At 41.5% G+C, this 14,241-nt stretch overlaps 2 protein-coding genes across 4 annotated transcripts in view; one reads left to right on the top strand and one right to left on the bottom strand.

Annotated features, from left to right (window-relative positions):
* LAS1L (LAS1 like ribosome biogenesis factor) overlaps positions 1 to 3,887 on the top strand; it is a 37,669-nt gene extending 33,782 nt beyond the window's left edge. For all 3 annotated transcript variants that reach the window (XM_060270552.1, XM_035113575.2, XM_035113576.2), the window contains exon 14: positions 2,975 to 3,887. In XM_060270552.1, the coding sequence (XP_060126535.1) occupies positions 2,975 to 3,065 (91 nt within the window). In that variant the 3' untranslated portion in view covers positions 3,066 to 3,887. The remainder of the gene's footprint in view (positions 1 to 2,974) is intronic.
* Positions 3,888 to 5,486: 1,599 nt separating this feature from the next.
* The window catches only part of ZC3H12B (zinc finger CCCH-type containing 12B), a 45,267-nt gene continuing 36,512 nt past the window's right edge, over positions 5,487 to 14,241 (bottom strand). The window contains exon 7 of the mRNA XM_035113885.2: positions 5,487 to 13,848. Within this exon, the coding sequence (XP_034969776.1) occupies positions 12,428 to 13,848 (1,421 nt within the window). The 3' untranslated portion in view covers positions 5,487 to 12,427. The remainder of the gene's footprint in view (positions 13,849 to 14,241) is intronic.

Below are 14,241 nucleotides of genomic sequence, written 5' to 3'. Positions count from 1 at the left end.
GGATGCAGCTGATTTCCAAAATAAATCACTGTGGAAGGAAGCTGTTGATGCCTGCAACTTGAAAGATGGGCAGAAACCTCACTTCCACAAAGCTCCTTGCTTTACCTGAGCTATAACTTGCTCAAAGAGATGTCGCAGAAGCCCCAGGTGCTGTCTAACTAACGTGTCTGTGCAAGGATTTCTGCAAGGGGACATCCCTCGTCTCCACACATCTACTCCAGAGGGTTGGGGAAAACCCTAGAACAGATTTAAAGGGCACACAGGCCATAGAAAGGAGCAAAAATCTTTGTGCTTTAATTTCAAAGAGCATGGTGTCCAGTTTATGACAAGTGTAGTCAGTGCTGTGCCTCTCCCAATGACTCTGGACTGCAAGTGACTACCTCAGTGGCAATGCTCACTGAGGCCAATAATAATAAAATTTATATCCCACTCATCTGGCTGGGTTTCCCCAGCCACTCTGTGTAGCTTACTACATATATATATATATATATATATATACACACACACACACACACACACACACACACACACACACCGAAACCGCTTGACTGGTAGCGTTCAAATTTGCACACAACGTCCCATGCTTCTGTGAGAGGAAGCATATACTGTTTCCATAGACAGATGTCACACCTGCGCAAAGTAAAAACCCCAAACCCCGTGTTTCAGAACACACAAGTCACCCAAAAGTGCATGCTGGGAAAAAGAAGCCAGAAGAGGTTGCAAAACAGCACCCTCTATCGGCGGTTACACTGGTACTGCAGCTAGAAAACCTTCCCTCTCCACAACAGCTCGGCTCACCTTTACAGACTAGGCTGAATGGAGATGAGGACTCACCTGGGTGGGTGTTGGGGGGGAGGGGACTGAATAGGTCATGGGTCGGGACAGGGTGGGGGGGAATCACAGGGGTGAACTGGGGGGTGAGGGGGAAGGAGACGGGATACGTCATAGATCGGGACAGGGTGGGGGGGAACACAGGGATGAGCCACAGCAACGCGTGGCCAGGCCAGCTAGTATATATATAAAATCAAACATTGAAAACAATATCCTATACAAGCAACAAACCAATAACAACAACAATAATAATAAACAGTTTGCAGTTATACTCAAAGTAAGCACCAACTCCAACTAAACATGTAACCAACACCAACCCGACAAAAATGAAACAGAGGAACCAAAAGTGGAACCGTTTAAAACATTTTAGCCAGTTTCCCCAATCCAAGAGTAGTTCCAGCAATGTCCCTCCGCCTCCCAGGAGTGTCTTTTAGCTGTTCAAGTGAGTGTGGGCCCCACCCACCCCTAGGCCAGGTGGAAGTGAGCCTTGCAGCAGGAAGCAGCCTTCATTCTAGCATTTAGGCAGCAGCATTCCCTTTCTGTCATAGATGGAGGTCTCCTGTGGGGTTGAGATAGTTTGCTTTGTGCAGAGCCTATCCATCTTTATCTGCTGTCTAGCATTATTAGCTCTCTGCATTTTACAACATAGGAAACTGTATTTATACCGAGTCAGGCTACTAGTCATGGCTCTCCAGACTTTCAGACAAGGTACATTCGTACCTTATCTGGAGATACCAGGAATTGAACCTGGGATGCTTTGCATGCAAAGCAGACGTGCTGCCACGTCTACAGCCCTCAACTAAAATGTCCAGCCCCATCCCTGAAAGTGATGAGGTGGAAACACTCCAGCTGTGACAAGCATTTTATTCTGCCATCCTGTGCCTCAGTACGCTATTTCCAACTGTACCTTGTTTCATCTTATAGTGGAGATGCGGCCTGTCCTCTGTTTCTACTATGATTCTGCTTGTAGTGTTCACTCCTCAGTTTTGCACCACAGCCTAATGATCTATGCATAAGACAGAGTGAGGTGGTAGAGTTCTCAGGTGTGGGAGAATGGACTGCAGACTTCAGGCTTCACAATTTTTAATGCTATCCTAATGCTAGCACAATAGGGAGCAACTTCCCAGCATGCTTGGTTTTTGTTTTTGTTTAACTGCAGGCCATTTTGCAGTTGTGTGTTTTTTATTGTGAGTGATTGGGTATCAAAACCAGCATCCCTTATCAGTTGTCTGAAGTGGTGCAGTCCACTCTACCACCTCAGCATTCTGGTGACTTGCTCTGCTGCATATGTAGACCAGCCCCACTGCAGATCTTCAATTAAATCATTTGCGTTACTTGGCAAGCCATGTTGAAACATGGAAAAGCCTGTTTTATTTCGCTACTTTTTTTTTTATATTCCATCTTTTCTCCAAGGCTCTCATTTATCTATGATTATGCAAAAGTTTGAACATGAGATTGGCTCTTGACTCTTGCATTAGGGGAATTATTTACTATATCTGGCTTTAGGGGAATTTGTAGGTGCTTTTCAACCTTTTCTGGTTCCTACTTGTTGAAAACACATGTGGCCTGATGGAGTTATAAATTAGAAGCCACAGCAGAGTTGAAGCAGGCATGCGTCTTAAGGCTATAGCCTTAAGCAGGTTTACCAGCTCTAAGCATATTGGGTGTGGAATACCTGACAGTTTCTGACAGTTTCTGCTCTGTCACTGGCAGGTCTCTTGCTGGTTGTATTTGCATTTTTTCAGGGGAATTTCTTCTTTCCTCTAGAGAACAAAACAGCTGTTGGGCACAATTTTCTGTGGGTGCAATGTGGAATTTACATTCAGAAGTAACCATTATTTAATCCTGGGATAGGGCAAAGGTGATTATAGTTGTGAAACACTCTTCACTAGTTGAGTTCAATAGACTAGTCCAGTGTTTCTCAAGCTTAGGTCCCCAGCTCATCCCTGACCACTGGTCCTGCTAGCTACGGATGATGGGAGTTGTACCCACTACCCGTGCATAAGACGTCCCCAGTTTTTAAACCTTATTTTACAATTTAAAAAAAAATCTCGTTTTATAGACTGAAAAGTGTGCTATGTGTTTGTGTCCCTTTTGCTTATAAAATTTGTTTTTAAAGCTGTTTTCCCATCTTCTCCAACAGCTCTTCAGAATGGGGTGGCTCTGTTGCTGAGGGATTATTATGGACCCAAAGCGATCTCCATAAGATCAAAAATGGCCTTCAACTTTTCTAACAAGTGGATGATGTGCTGGTGGTGCAGAAGAATATACAGTGTGTGGAATTGTCACTACTTTGCGGCCTAGGACCCTTGTACTTACGGGACCGTCTCTCCCGATACGCCCCGCAGAGGACCTTAAGGTCCATAAATAGTAACACCTTAGAGGTCCTGGGCCCTAAGGAAATCAATTAGCCTCAACTAGAACCAGGGTCTTCTCAACACTGGCCCCAACCTGGTGGAACGCTCTGTCTCCTGAGACCAGGGCCCTGCGGGACCTGATTTTTTTCCACAGGGCCTGTAAGACAAGAGTTGTTCCGCCTGGCATTTAGCCTGGAGACAACCTGATTCCCTCCCCCGTTTTCCCTTTTGTATGCGGCTGCATTTTTAATTTTTTAATGTAAATTTAAATGTATTTAGTCTCGTCGAATTGTATTTTAACTACGGTAGTTGTTTTATATTTGGCGTTAGCCGCTCTGAGCCCGGCCTTGGCTGGGGGGCGGGCGGGGTATAAATAAAAATTTGTTATTGTTATTGTTGTTATTACTGCAAGTGTCACATACATACCCGTTCCACATTTGTAAGAACTCAATCATTTAGTGTGGTGGCACCTACACTTCGGAACTCCCTACCCATTGAGATCAAGTAGGCGGTGTATAAATGATGTGTACACTTTGCAGGGCTTTTTTCCAGCCAGAACTGTTGCGACACCTCCCATGTACGCCACTTCTAGAAAAATAGCTCTGACTATGCATAGCAGAGTCACTTACTCTTTATAAGCATGTTCTGCATTCTAATAAAAACACTATTCAGTCCTTTTTCTTGCCTGTTGTTTATTTTTGAGCATGAAGTTTAATATGCAGTTCAGAGATATGAACAGTGCTAGGTTGCAGCACTTACTAAGTTCACTTAAAGCAATGGTCCTCAATCAGTCCAGACCCCAGACCCACCTCTGATTCCCAAACAGGAACATGAGACCCACTTTCACATTTAACGTTAGCATCTTGCTACATATCATGTGCAAAGGTGTTGGCATGCTATTTTGTTTAGTACATGTGAAAGTCATAAGACGAAGCGGTGGCCATAGAAAATCTCGTATAGCGAGGCAACCTCCGATCAGAAAATCCTTTCGTTAAGCGGAATTTTCGTCTAGCAGGGCATTTGTCTAGCGAGGCACCACTGTGCTTGCTTCTGAATAAGCATTTATTCAGGCAGTGAGCAAGACGGCTAAACATTCTGTAAGCAAGCACTCCACTGCATCCTTAACCATGCCTACTCAGAAGAAAATCCTTATTCAGTGGGGTTTGCTCCCAAGTAAATTGGATTAGGATTGCCACTTCAGATTGGGTGAAAAACTGCAATAACCCTCAGGTGTTATTGAAGAAATCCATAGGAATCCTAAGCCCCATCCATGGTTATTATTATTATTATTTATTTAATTTATATACCACTCCATACCCGGAGGTCTCAGGGCAGTACACAGAAAAGCTCAACATAGAAACCACAATATATATAATCAAAATAAAAAGGCGTAGGATGTCAGTCAGATCAACCAAGTGTGCATGCACACGAAAGCTCATACCAAAATAAAAAACTTAGTTGGTCTTTAAGGTGCTACTGAATGAATTTTTTTATTTTAGATCAACCAAAGGCCTGGTTAAAAGGAATGTTTTTGCCTGGTGCCTAAAGGTGTATAATTAAGGCACCAGGTGAATTTCCCTAGGGAGAGCATTCCACAGACAGGAAGACATTGCAGAGGAGGCCTGTTATGTTACCACCCTCCGGACCTCTCGAGGAAGCACAGGAAGTTTAAACCCGGGTATATCCCAGAAGATCAGGCTGTGAAATTTCCCACAATCTTATCAGCATACATTTACCTGGGAAGGAAGGGAAAAGATAAGCCTTACCCTAGCCTAGCTGAACCCATGAATTCTTATTCCCAAATTATTATTATTATTATTATTATTATTATTATTATTATTATTCAGATAATTTAACCCATACAGCAGAAGCAATAGAAATCCGATCCACACTTGGAGGATTCGAGACAGGGAGATATAAAACATTCAAGGGGACTGGACCCTCAGTAGACTTAATGCATGAATGAACCCATTAAATTCAACTGGGATTCCCTCCACCTTTTCTTCCTGGCCCAAGCCCTCTACTCTACTCTACTCTACTCTACTCTATTACAGTGGAGTAGCAGCCTTTACTAGTGAATAAGGCTTGCTCTCTAGAATTGGATGCTACTGGATTCACTCATTGGTTACCCCACCAGCAGTGATTCAAGCTCTTCGTTCCTATGGTTTATAGGCCTCCTGCCACAACCCTCTGTCTTGTGAAGTTCAGTGAGGCAGCTGAGGCAGATGAAAATCATCTTCCAAGGTCAGGCAGCATGTTTCCAGCAGTGGGTGGGGAGGCAAGGCTAGGCTGGGAGAAAAGTGGGGGGGGGGGAGCTCACAAAAGGAAAGTGAATAAAAGGTTGCATCCTCTAGGCCTAGCTGAGAGATTGCCACGTGGGTCCTGAACCACTGGTTTAAGGCTTCAATACAACTTCAAAAAGTATGCATCTGGAAGGTATATGTTCATCTGCATGTTTGTGCTGTAAAATTAGTAAGATTGAATATATTTTAAAAAAATCAACACAAAACTATTTGAAATATTTAGACTGGCAGGTATTGGCCACAAAAAGAAATGCACAAGAGACCTGAGAGGTACTGACCAAGCGACTCAGTTTATTGAATACATTAATATAAATGCCTAGATATAAAACATCTACACAAAACCTGCTAACTGGGTGGAGTGGAGAAAACAAGGATCCCTTCCACCCCTGCCATAACCACCTTTGAGATGCATTTAAACAGAAATATTTGCTGCCCACACCACTCACCAGAAAATTCAAGTTCAAAACCCAAGCAAGCTGGAAGCCACTATAAGCTGTTTCATAAATAAATGGGTGCTTGCATTCTTTGAGCATGAAATGACAGTGACATTTGTACTAGTGTGCACATGTGCATATACATTGCAGCCTTGTCATAGAAAATTAAAAGATCTTCAAAGTCACAAACTTGGTGATGCCCAACCAGTTCTGTTGCTGAATATCCACTTATTTCAGTGGACTGTGTAAAGCTCCAATCAAAATTACGCTAACATGGCGACTCATCAGCAGTGGTTGGTTGACTACACTTTCTGGCAAGACTTCTAACATTTTTTTGTAACGCTGAACACTAAAACATTCAGAAGTCCTGCATGTGTGATGCTTGTAAGCTATTATTTGGCAGATCAAAACATAGCAACACTTCACAGATTATTTATCCAAGTGACTAACTTGGCACTAATGACTTCTCTGTAGTGATCCTACCCTACAAGTATGGGTTCAAATTTGTGCCACTGTCTTGTCTTGCACTGACACCATACACCTCTTAAAGAATCCACTCTGGTGAAAAAAGGCTGTTTTTTCATTGGTACTATGAAGCTACTGAGTGGCATCAGGCCCTGTAGAGAGTCACTACAGTACTTCATTGGTTAAGTATTGCAGAAAAATGTCTACAATTGAATTGCAAAAAAAATAATTATTAAGAGGCCCAGTTCATAGTTAACACTAAGCCAAACTATGGCTCTGCAAAGCAGCAGATACCCATAGTGAAAATTGCAACCGTTTTGCTCTGCCTGTTCTTCTGCTACCGCATTACCCAGAACTAAGGCACAGTTTGGCTTAGTGTTACATGTGGTTTGTCTCGCTCCCAACATATAAGGTATGTTCTTTCTTTACCACTCATGGTTTGTTGGGGGAAGACAGGCCACAAAGCTCAGACCCACACCCAACAGACTTATGGCTTAGCTCCAGGTAAGGTTGGCTCCAGGTAGCACATCAGCAGAAAGACCAGATTTTCACTGTGGGTACCCACACGCTTGCTCATTCTTGTTTTGGCTTGCAATTACATGCAAACAGGGCCACTTTCGTGTTAGCATTGAATTTCACATTTTAAAGGGAAAATATGTTTTCTGTCCCCTGCAAGATGATGCTTTGGCGATTATCTCAGCCATTTAGTATGTATATATATATATATAAAACTTTTTACAAAACTTACATACATGCCCATGCCAGTGGATGCCTGAAACATGCAGCTGTATATAAAAACATTGCACAAAATATTACACTGATTACAGACACCACATGCTGGCCCTAATCCAGCTCTAGCTGCACTGCCCCGACATGGGGATGTGCATTCTCTTCGGCATAAAACAGCACATCCAGCTAATTCAATGGAGTCTAGATTGCTATCATGATGTATCACCTGCCTCTGCTGCACATGTGGAAGCCAGCTTCCCTGTTTGCATTGCTCTTGCTGGATCAGGGCAATGGGCTGTAAAGTCTATCTTCACTCTTTGTCATTGAGACTTACATTATATTTGGGTCAACAAAAAAACCCAAAGAGATTTTATAATTTTTTTTACAACAATTAAACAGTTATGTTTAGTTCTACAAATTAAGAAAAGCAAAATACTGCAGCTCAATAGTACAACAGGATTAATAGAAGTCAAATATGTGTGTACAAGCAAAAACACAGAACAACATTTACTATTTACAAAATTACTTAAGATTGCTTCCCAACCTACCTTTTGGGTTTTTCAGACACAATTCAGTTGCCTAACTGAATATTAACTACTCTTCAATAATAAATTAAGAGCAAATTAAAATATTTTACAAGTGGAAGATTGCTGTTACCTGGGTTATTTTAAATTTATATATAGATACATATTCTGTAGTTATTTGGTACACAATTTAAAAAAATTAAATACTGTACTCTCAAAAAGAGCATTTTAAAGTAAAGTCTTATATTTACAATGTAGGCGACTGTGACTTGTTTTTATACCATCCCTTCTACTTTTAGAAGAAATTCTGCAATAAGAGATGAAGGCAGTGAAATGTCAGTTTTGAACTGGCATGGGAAAAGTCTCCCAAGAGAGAAAGAGAAAAAGAGAAGTGGATCAAGGCATAAAGGAAACATATATATAAGTTTCACTGATGAAAGATAATTGACAGGCAAAAGATTTGCATACTGCTTCAAAATTTTCATTCACCTCTTCCTCGTACAGCAGAAAAAATTGGGAACCATTGTTTAGCAAAAGCTGTGTTACAGTAAACCACTTAATCTTCACAGCAATATTTCTTCCCAAGAAAGCATTAAAAAAAGGCTTGAATTTTTTTCAATACAGAACAATATATAAACCCCCTGACACACGCACACAAACAAACAAAAAACATTTACTGACGGGAACTGTAAAATATTTTAGATCCCAATAAAAGCTCTCAAGGTAATTTCAGCCCAACATTAGGTGTGCTGAAAAGACTCTTCCAAAATCCCCTACAAGAGTTTGCCTTACCATAGGAATAAAATGGAGAATATCCATTTTTATACATACAGAAATTCATTTCCATGCAAGAAGTTGTGAGCACACAAAATTCCTTATTGAACCTAAATCATACAATAGTTATTTTGTTAAGAACAAAAGCAGGATGTACAGCAATTTTACTGTAACTGTATAAATATTAACATCAATATTATTAACACTGATGCTTTACAAAAAATATCAATTGCAGGAATGCATTCATTTAATAAATAGACTTAATATAACTTATGCAGAGTAGTGCTCTTAAACACACACACTAGCTGTGCACATTATACCGTAGTAATAAAGTGGATTTGAAAAGTTACCTTTGTTTTTTCTATAAATTGTTAAGTGCCCATTTTAAATAAAAAGGTTCATAATCTGTGATGGGCTACTCCCCTGTGACACACAGTGTCACAAACATAGTGATGAAAATACAATATTTAAGCTAATCTAGAGATGGCTTTTGTACATATTTTTATACAATCAAGAAAGATACAATTTGTATCAACAAACAAAAGGTCATTTCTGGATATTTGAGGCGTTGCTCTCAGCTGCTTTTACACCACAAAAGAGAAGGAAGTATAAAATAAATGCAACAATAAAGGAATCCCATTCTGACAAAAGCTGGCCAATTTTTTTTAATTTTTTTTTTAAAAAAAGATGTTTTCCAGATTTAAATGCAAGTATCTGTAAGGCTTGTGTTGGTGCACAGATTAAAGCCACAGAGCTGATCTGCGTTTCTGCTGTTTGCTTTTAAAAGATGAGAGAGGACAATTGATGCTCTGGACACCAGCCCACATAACCGCAAGTCAACATGGTGTGTGCCATTCTGTTCTAATGCAGTTCAGCCTCCTGCTGAAACCCAACCTGCAACCATGACAAACCACCTGTTTGCCACCATTTCGTCAGCAACAATTTTCTGCAGCAACCTGGAAAAAGCAGCAACTTTTGGGTTTCATCATTAGACCCCCAGGTATTCTAACACTTGAAAATAAATGCCCGGGAGTGTGTTGCCTGCATTGAGTGAAGCAGCAGCCCCTTCCCAAAGAATGCCATCTGGCACAGGGCTGGTGGTCAGCCACTTTTTCCGATATTTTGAATTACTATTGAATAGTATTGTTTCAATTAGTTTGATTTTGTTGTTTCCTTTACCTGTATGCTACTGCATTTGATATAATAGAGATTGCAATGTTTCATGTTTTTTAATGCTACTGTGATTATTGTTACTCGCTTTGAGCTCAGCATTTGAACTCAACACCACTTTTTGAAAACAGAGTATGATATCGTGAAGGCGGGGGACTTTGAGATTACAAAGATACTGTAGGTAAACCAATATCCTCATATTGTACTGCATTTAGACAGTATTGGGTAATCAGTTCTGCACTCAAGCAGAAACACAACAAGCTAGCAAAGTTTGCTTGCCCATCCTTTCGCCACCATTGTGCTGCATGCTGCTATAGGCACTGCCAGGCCCATGCTGAGCCCAAACACTCTGCACCCTGTGTGGTTGTAGGCAAACAGACTGGATCAGCATGTGACAGAATTATTACCACCTGTTGAGCTGTCCAACTTAATGCAAGCACATCCCTCTTGAAGTGTACTCAACACAAAATAGAAATGGGCCAGCAGCCATTTTAGGATTAGTGCAATCAATCAAGTAGAGGGCTTGGGGTTTCCTTTGGGTATTTTTAGACTGGGATCAACAAATAACCCAAAAGCAGCTTGCAAGCCATTATCAAAACACCAGAAACAACCCTGACTGCAGCCTCACGTTCTGTGTGTTTCATAGTAAGAAACATTTAGGCAGTGTCACACCTTCTCATGAAGAAACAAAAGGCCAGAAACCAGGCCTTCTCGACTTTCATGAAAAAAACTACAGTAGAAGTTAACAAGTCCTAGCTCGAGACATATCGAGTTAGTAGTGGTTCAAAATGTTGAAATACACATTTGGATTTAAAAAGGGTGTCCAGTCAGTGCAGCCTTAAAAAAGAAAACAAAAGAGCCACCACCGCCATAAATGCCTCTTGTGGGAGACATTTAGCTACTAAATTGCCCAACCTGGAGCAAAGGATACTCATTGTGCAAACATTGCCACCCATAGAATGAGGATTCTGGCCTGTCAAACAGGGAGTTCCAGGAAGCAAATGCTCACCTTTGCATGGATTTCAAAGTGCAAAACTGAAGCAAGTTTGCAGTAAACCCAATTCTAGAGTACCCCTTTGAAAACTAGCCTGCTGTCCAACACTAATAAAAATGAACTGGATTTTTAAAACTACTTTGCATATTTGTTCACTGGCATCCTCCAGGACACGTTCTTGGCATGTCTTTGGTCAACACACAAGAACAGGAAAGCAGAATTCAGATTGCAGATGCTACAACCCCTCTGCTTTCTGCACTGTACTGAAATGACTAGAAATGCCAATTGTAACAATCTGTAAAAGCCATAGGCGTGCACATAGGACATGCTGGTGTGCTTAGGCAGAACCTATTTTTTTTTAATAAAAAAACAACAACTGGATTGTGATGAGGATAGAGTATGGAGTGGCAACCCAGCTCCCCCAGCTGCCACAACCTGTGGGGAAGCAGTGGGGCAGGGAGAGACAAAGGTTGAAGAGAGGAGAGTAGGGAAGCGGATAGGAGGAGACACAAGCAGGATTAAAAGGCTGGAATAAAATTGGAATGTATATGCAGTTTCTGCCTGCGTTTGTCTCTAGAAGCGGGCAGGTAGAAGTTGCATATCCATTCCAGCCTTTTCTTTCTGCTTGTATCTGTTTCTATTTCATGGCTCTGTCTCTGTCAGAGCTCCATTCACCACCTGTTACTCACACCTCGTGGGCAATGTCCCATTCTACAGGACAGGAACATGAAAAAATCTTAATCTGCTTTGGTCAATTTGGCTTAGCTCATTATACAGATCATGAAAACTGACTGTATTTTGTATACACCTGGTAATCACTACACCACAGATTTGGTATTTTGTGCCTCCTTTTCTACGTTTGCATATTTAAAGAAAGGTTTAGTTAATTTAAAAAAGTAAGTTTAGTTAAGTTTTAGTTTCCTTAGTTAGTTTGATAGATAAAAATAATGTGACTGAGTATGAGTATATATTCAAGAAATGTTCACCTTAAAAATTAAAATCCCTGGGTGCACACCCTAATGAAATGTGTTGTACACGCCTGTGGTAACAGTGCAAAGATTACAACAGTATTTAGCTGAGAATTATTAACATGTTTGCAAGCCAGCCATGTTATTTTCCCCAAAGGGCAGAAGCTCAAGCTATCTAGAAGGTCCAAGAGAAACATTCACTGCTTCCCAGCCCCGTTCCCTTCAAGGTTGGGCAATGCTCCTCATGTGCAAAAAGGTATTTCCATTGCACAAAAAGTGTATTCCCCAGAGAACTAGGCCTCCCCACAAAAGCCTCCTCATGCTGGAGCCACTAGATAGGTGCAAAAGCCCTCTGTGAACACAAGGCATGTCAATTGACTGGGCTTGTTTTATTGTAGTTCTGTGAAGGATATTTTAAGAAGAGCAGGCTTCTGCTTGTGAGGATGTTCAAGTGCACAGAGTTTATTGTAAAAACCCAATGTTATGTTGGAGCAACATATGTCAGTTAATACTGAAGACTATACACTGAGTCATGCAATATAATTGCTGTTTGAAGGACCTGTTTTGGACATACCAACATATGACCTTTTTAGATTCAATAAATGATACATCCATGCATAAGGTATGCACTTCCTGTAAAATGCCTTTTTCAAAAATCCCTGCTTTAAAAATCATTAAATACTCATATTTATTATACAATCTGCTTTTTCAAAATGCTTCATGCATATTTTAAATATAATCACTACAATAATATACAGAATTGTATACTGCAATTAAAACCTTTTAACAAATAGAGCATATCACCTGTCTTTTTTAGAGATCTCCAAAATGTACAGAATTTTCAATTATCTTTAGAAATTCAAAATGAAGGCTCTTTTTTAACGTCCTGTTCTCAATTTGGCAACAATCATAGCTGCCAACTGTTGTGCGTCTGTCATGTGGGGATTCTTCTCCATCACTGAGAGGACAACGCTAGCTGGAAAAATATTACAGAGATTCTTATAGGTTTGATACTGATGCTCTGGGATTATGTGTGGTTCTTGTGGGTCACCACAGATTCCAACCCAAGGATTCCTCCAGATCTGCTCCATCTTCTCTGGCACACTTCTCACCATTACAGGCTCATAAGATGGTTGCATGAGGTTGTTGCTCAGTGGGTAGGGATGGTAAGGGTAGGTATCAGTCGGACATGGCAATGGATCCCAACTGGCATGCTGCTCTCGACAGAGCGGTGGCCTTTTTTGTCGTGTGGGATTGCTTTCATAAAGACGCGAATCAGAAACGCTATCCATTCTCGTCATAACGAGGGCACGACTTGGCTGGGTAGTGGCTGATGGGTGAACGTTTGGAGGCACAGGATAGTCCCCTGGGCAACTGGACCTAGCCCCAACAACTGGGTGTTGGATGTGCAGTGCTAAATGGGAAAGTGAATGCTTGTGAATATGTTTAGACCCTTCAGGGCTATAGCTCTGAACTCTTGTTAAGGACTCATGATAACCATGGGAGAAAGGCTGAAGGCGGCTTTGAGGTGGGAGTCGATGAACCTTCACATTGTCTTCTGGGCTCCCATCCCCTAGACCCATATATAAGTCTGTATATGAGGAGTAAGAATCATTGCTTGTATGGCTTAAGCAACTGTCTGGACAGGGGCTTGAATTTCTTGAGTATAAACCTTGGTCTACATCAGCCCCATAGTAATCTGTGCTATGCATGCTACTAATACTCAAATTGGAGAAGTCACTGAGCATTGAATAATAGCCATGGTCCCCCAAAGACTCATACTTTGGGTACTGATCTGCATAGTTCATTGAAGAGCCATGGCTATTAGTGACCAGGATCGGAGGATACTGTACACTGGCCATGTGTTCTAGTGAGGATTTCTGATGTGTGAATTGAGATGAACCAGGTACAGGACTGCTTGCTGACCGGGTATTTAATGCCCCAACAGCGTGACTTTTGGAAGGTGGAATGGTTGGGACGCTTAATGCTGAAACAAGGGAGGGGACAGAATTAGCCTCAGACTTCCGCACCATTGAAAGCCTATCTTCGGGTTCCACAGGAACAGACCGAATGCTTGGATCTGACTGACGTTTGGGAGCAATGCGCTTCACTTCTGAAGTTATTTCCCCTTTGGAAAGGGCTGCTCCTGTGCCACATTTAGCCAGTGCTCCTTCACTCATCGTTTTCACAGCGGATAATTTGGCACTGATGCGAAGCTCATCAGCTACGGATCTCAGGGGCTGGTTTGCTCGTTCCGGATGGTAATATTTACACTTGTGTCCATAGGTGCATTTCTTCCCTGTTGGGGGAAAATCTCCCATATTAGGCATGGTCTTTGCAAGCAATATCTAGCTAAGCATAGGAGGTTGTGTCAGTCATACTCAAGACTAGACCAGGCACCCCCAAACTTGGCCCTCCAGCTGTTTTGGGACTACAAATCCCATCATTCGTAGCTAACAGGGCCAGTGGTCAGGGATGATGGGAATTGTAGTCCCAAAACAGCTGGAGGGCCGAGTTTGGGAATGCCTGGACTAGACCCACTGAAGTCAAGTTAGTAATGAGTAAGGGTTATAGCCAATGCTACCTAGCCCTACTCAAATTGCATTAATTGCAATTAATGAAAATGATTAATTTGGGTCCATTAATTTCAATGCATCTACTATGATAAATGTAGTTGGATACAATTCGTAAC

This window comes from Zootoca vivipara, chromosome Z (assembly GCF_963506605.1).
Source record: "Zootoca vivipara chromosome Z, rZooViv1.1, whole genome shotgun sequence".
NCBI classification, from domain to species: Eukaryota; Metazoa; Chordata; class Lepidosauria; order Squamata; family Lacertidae; genus Zootoca; species Zootoca vivipara.
This window is presented reverse-complemented; position numbering and strand designations above follow the sequence as displayed.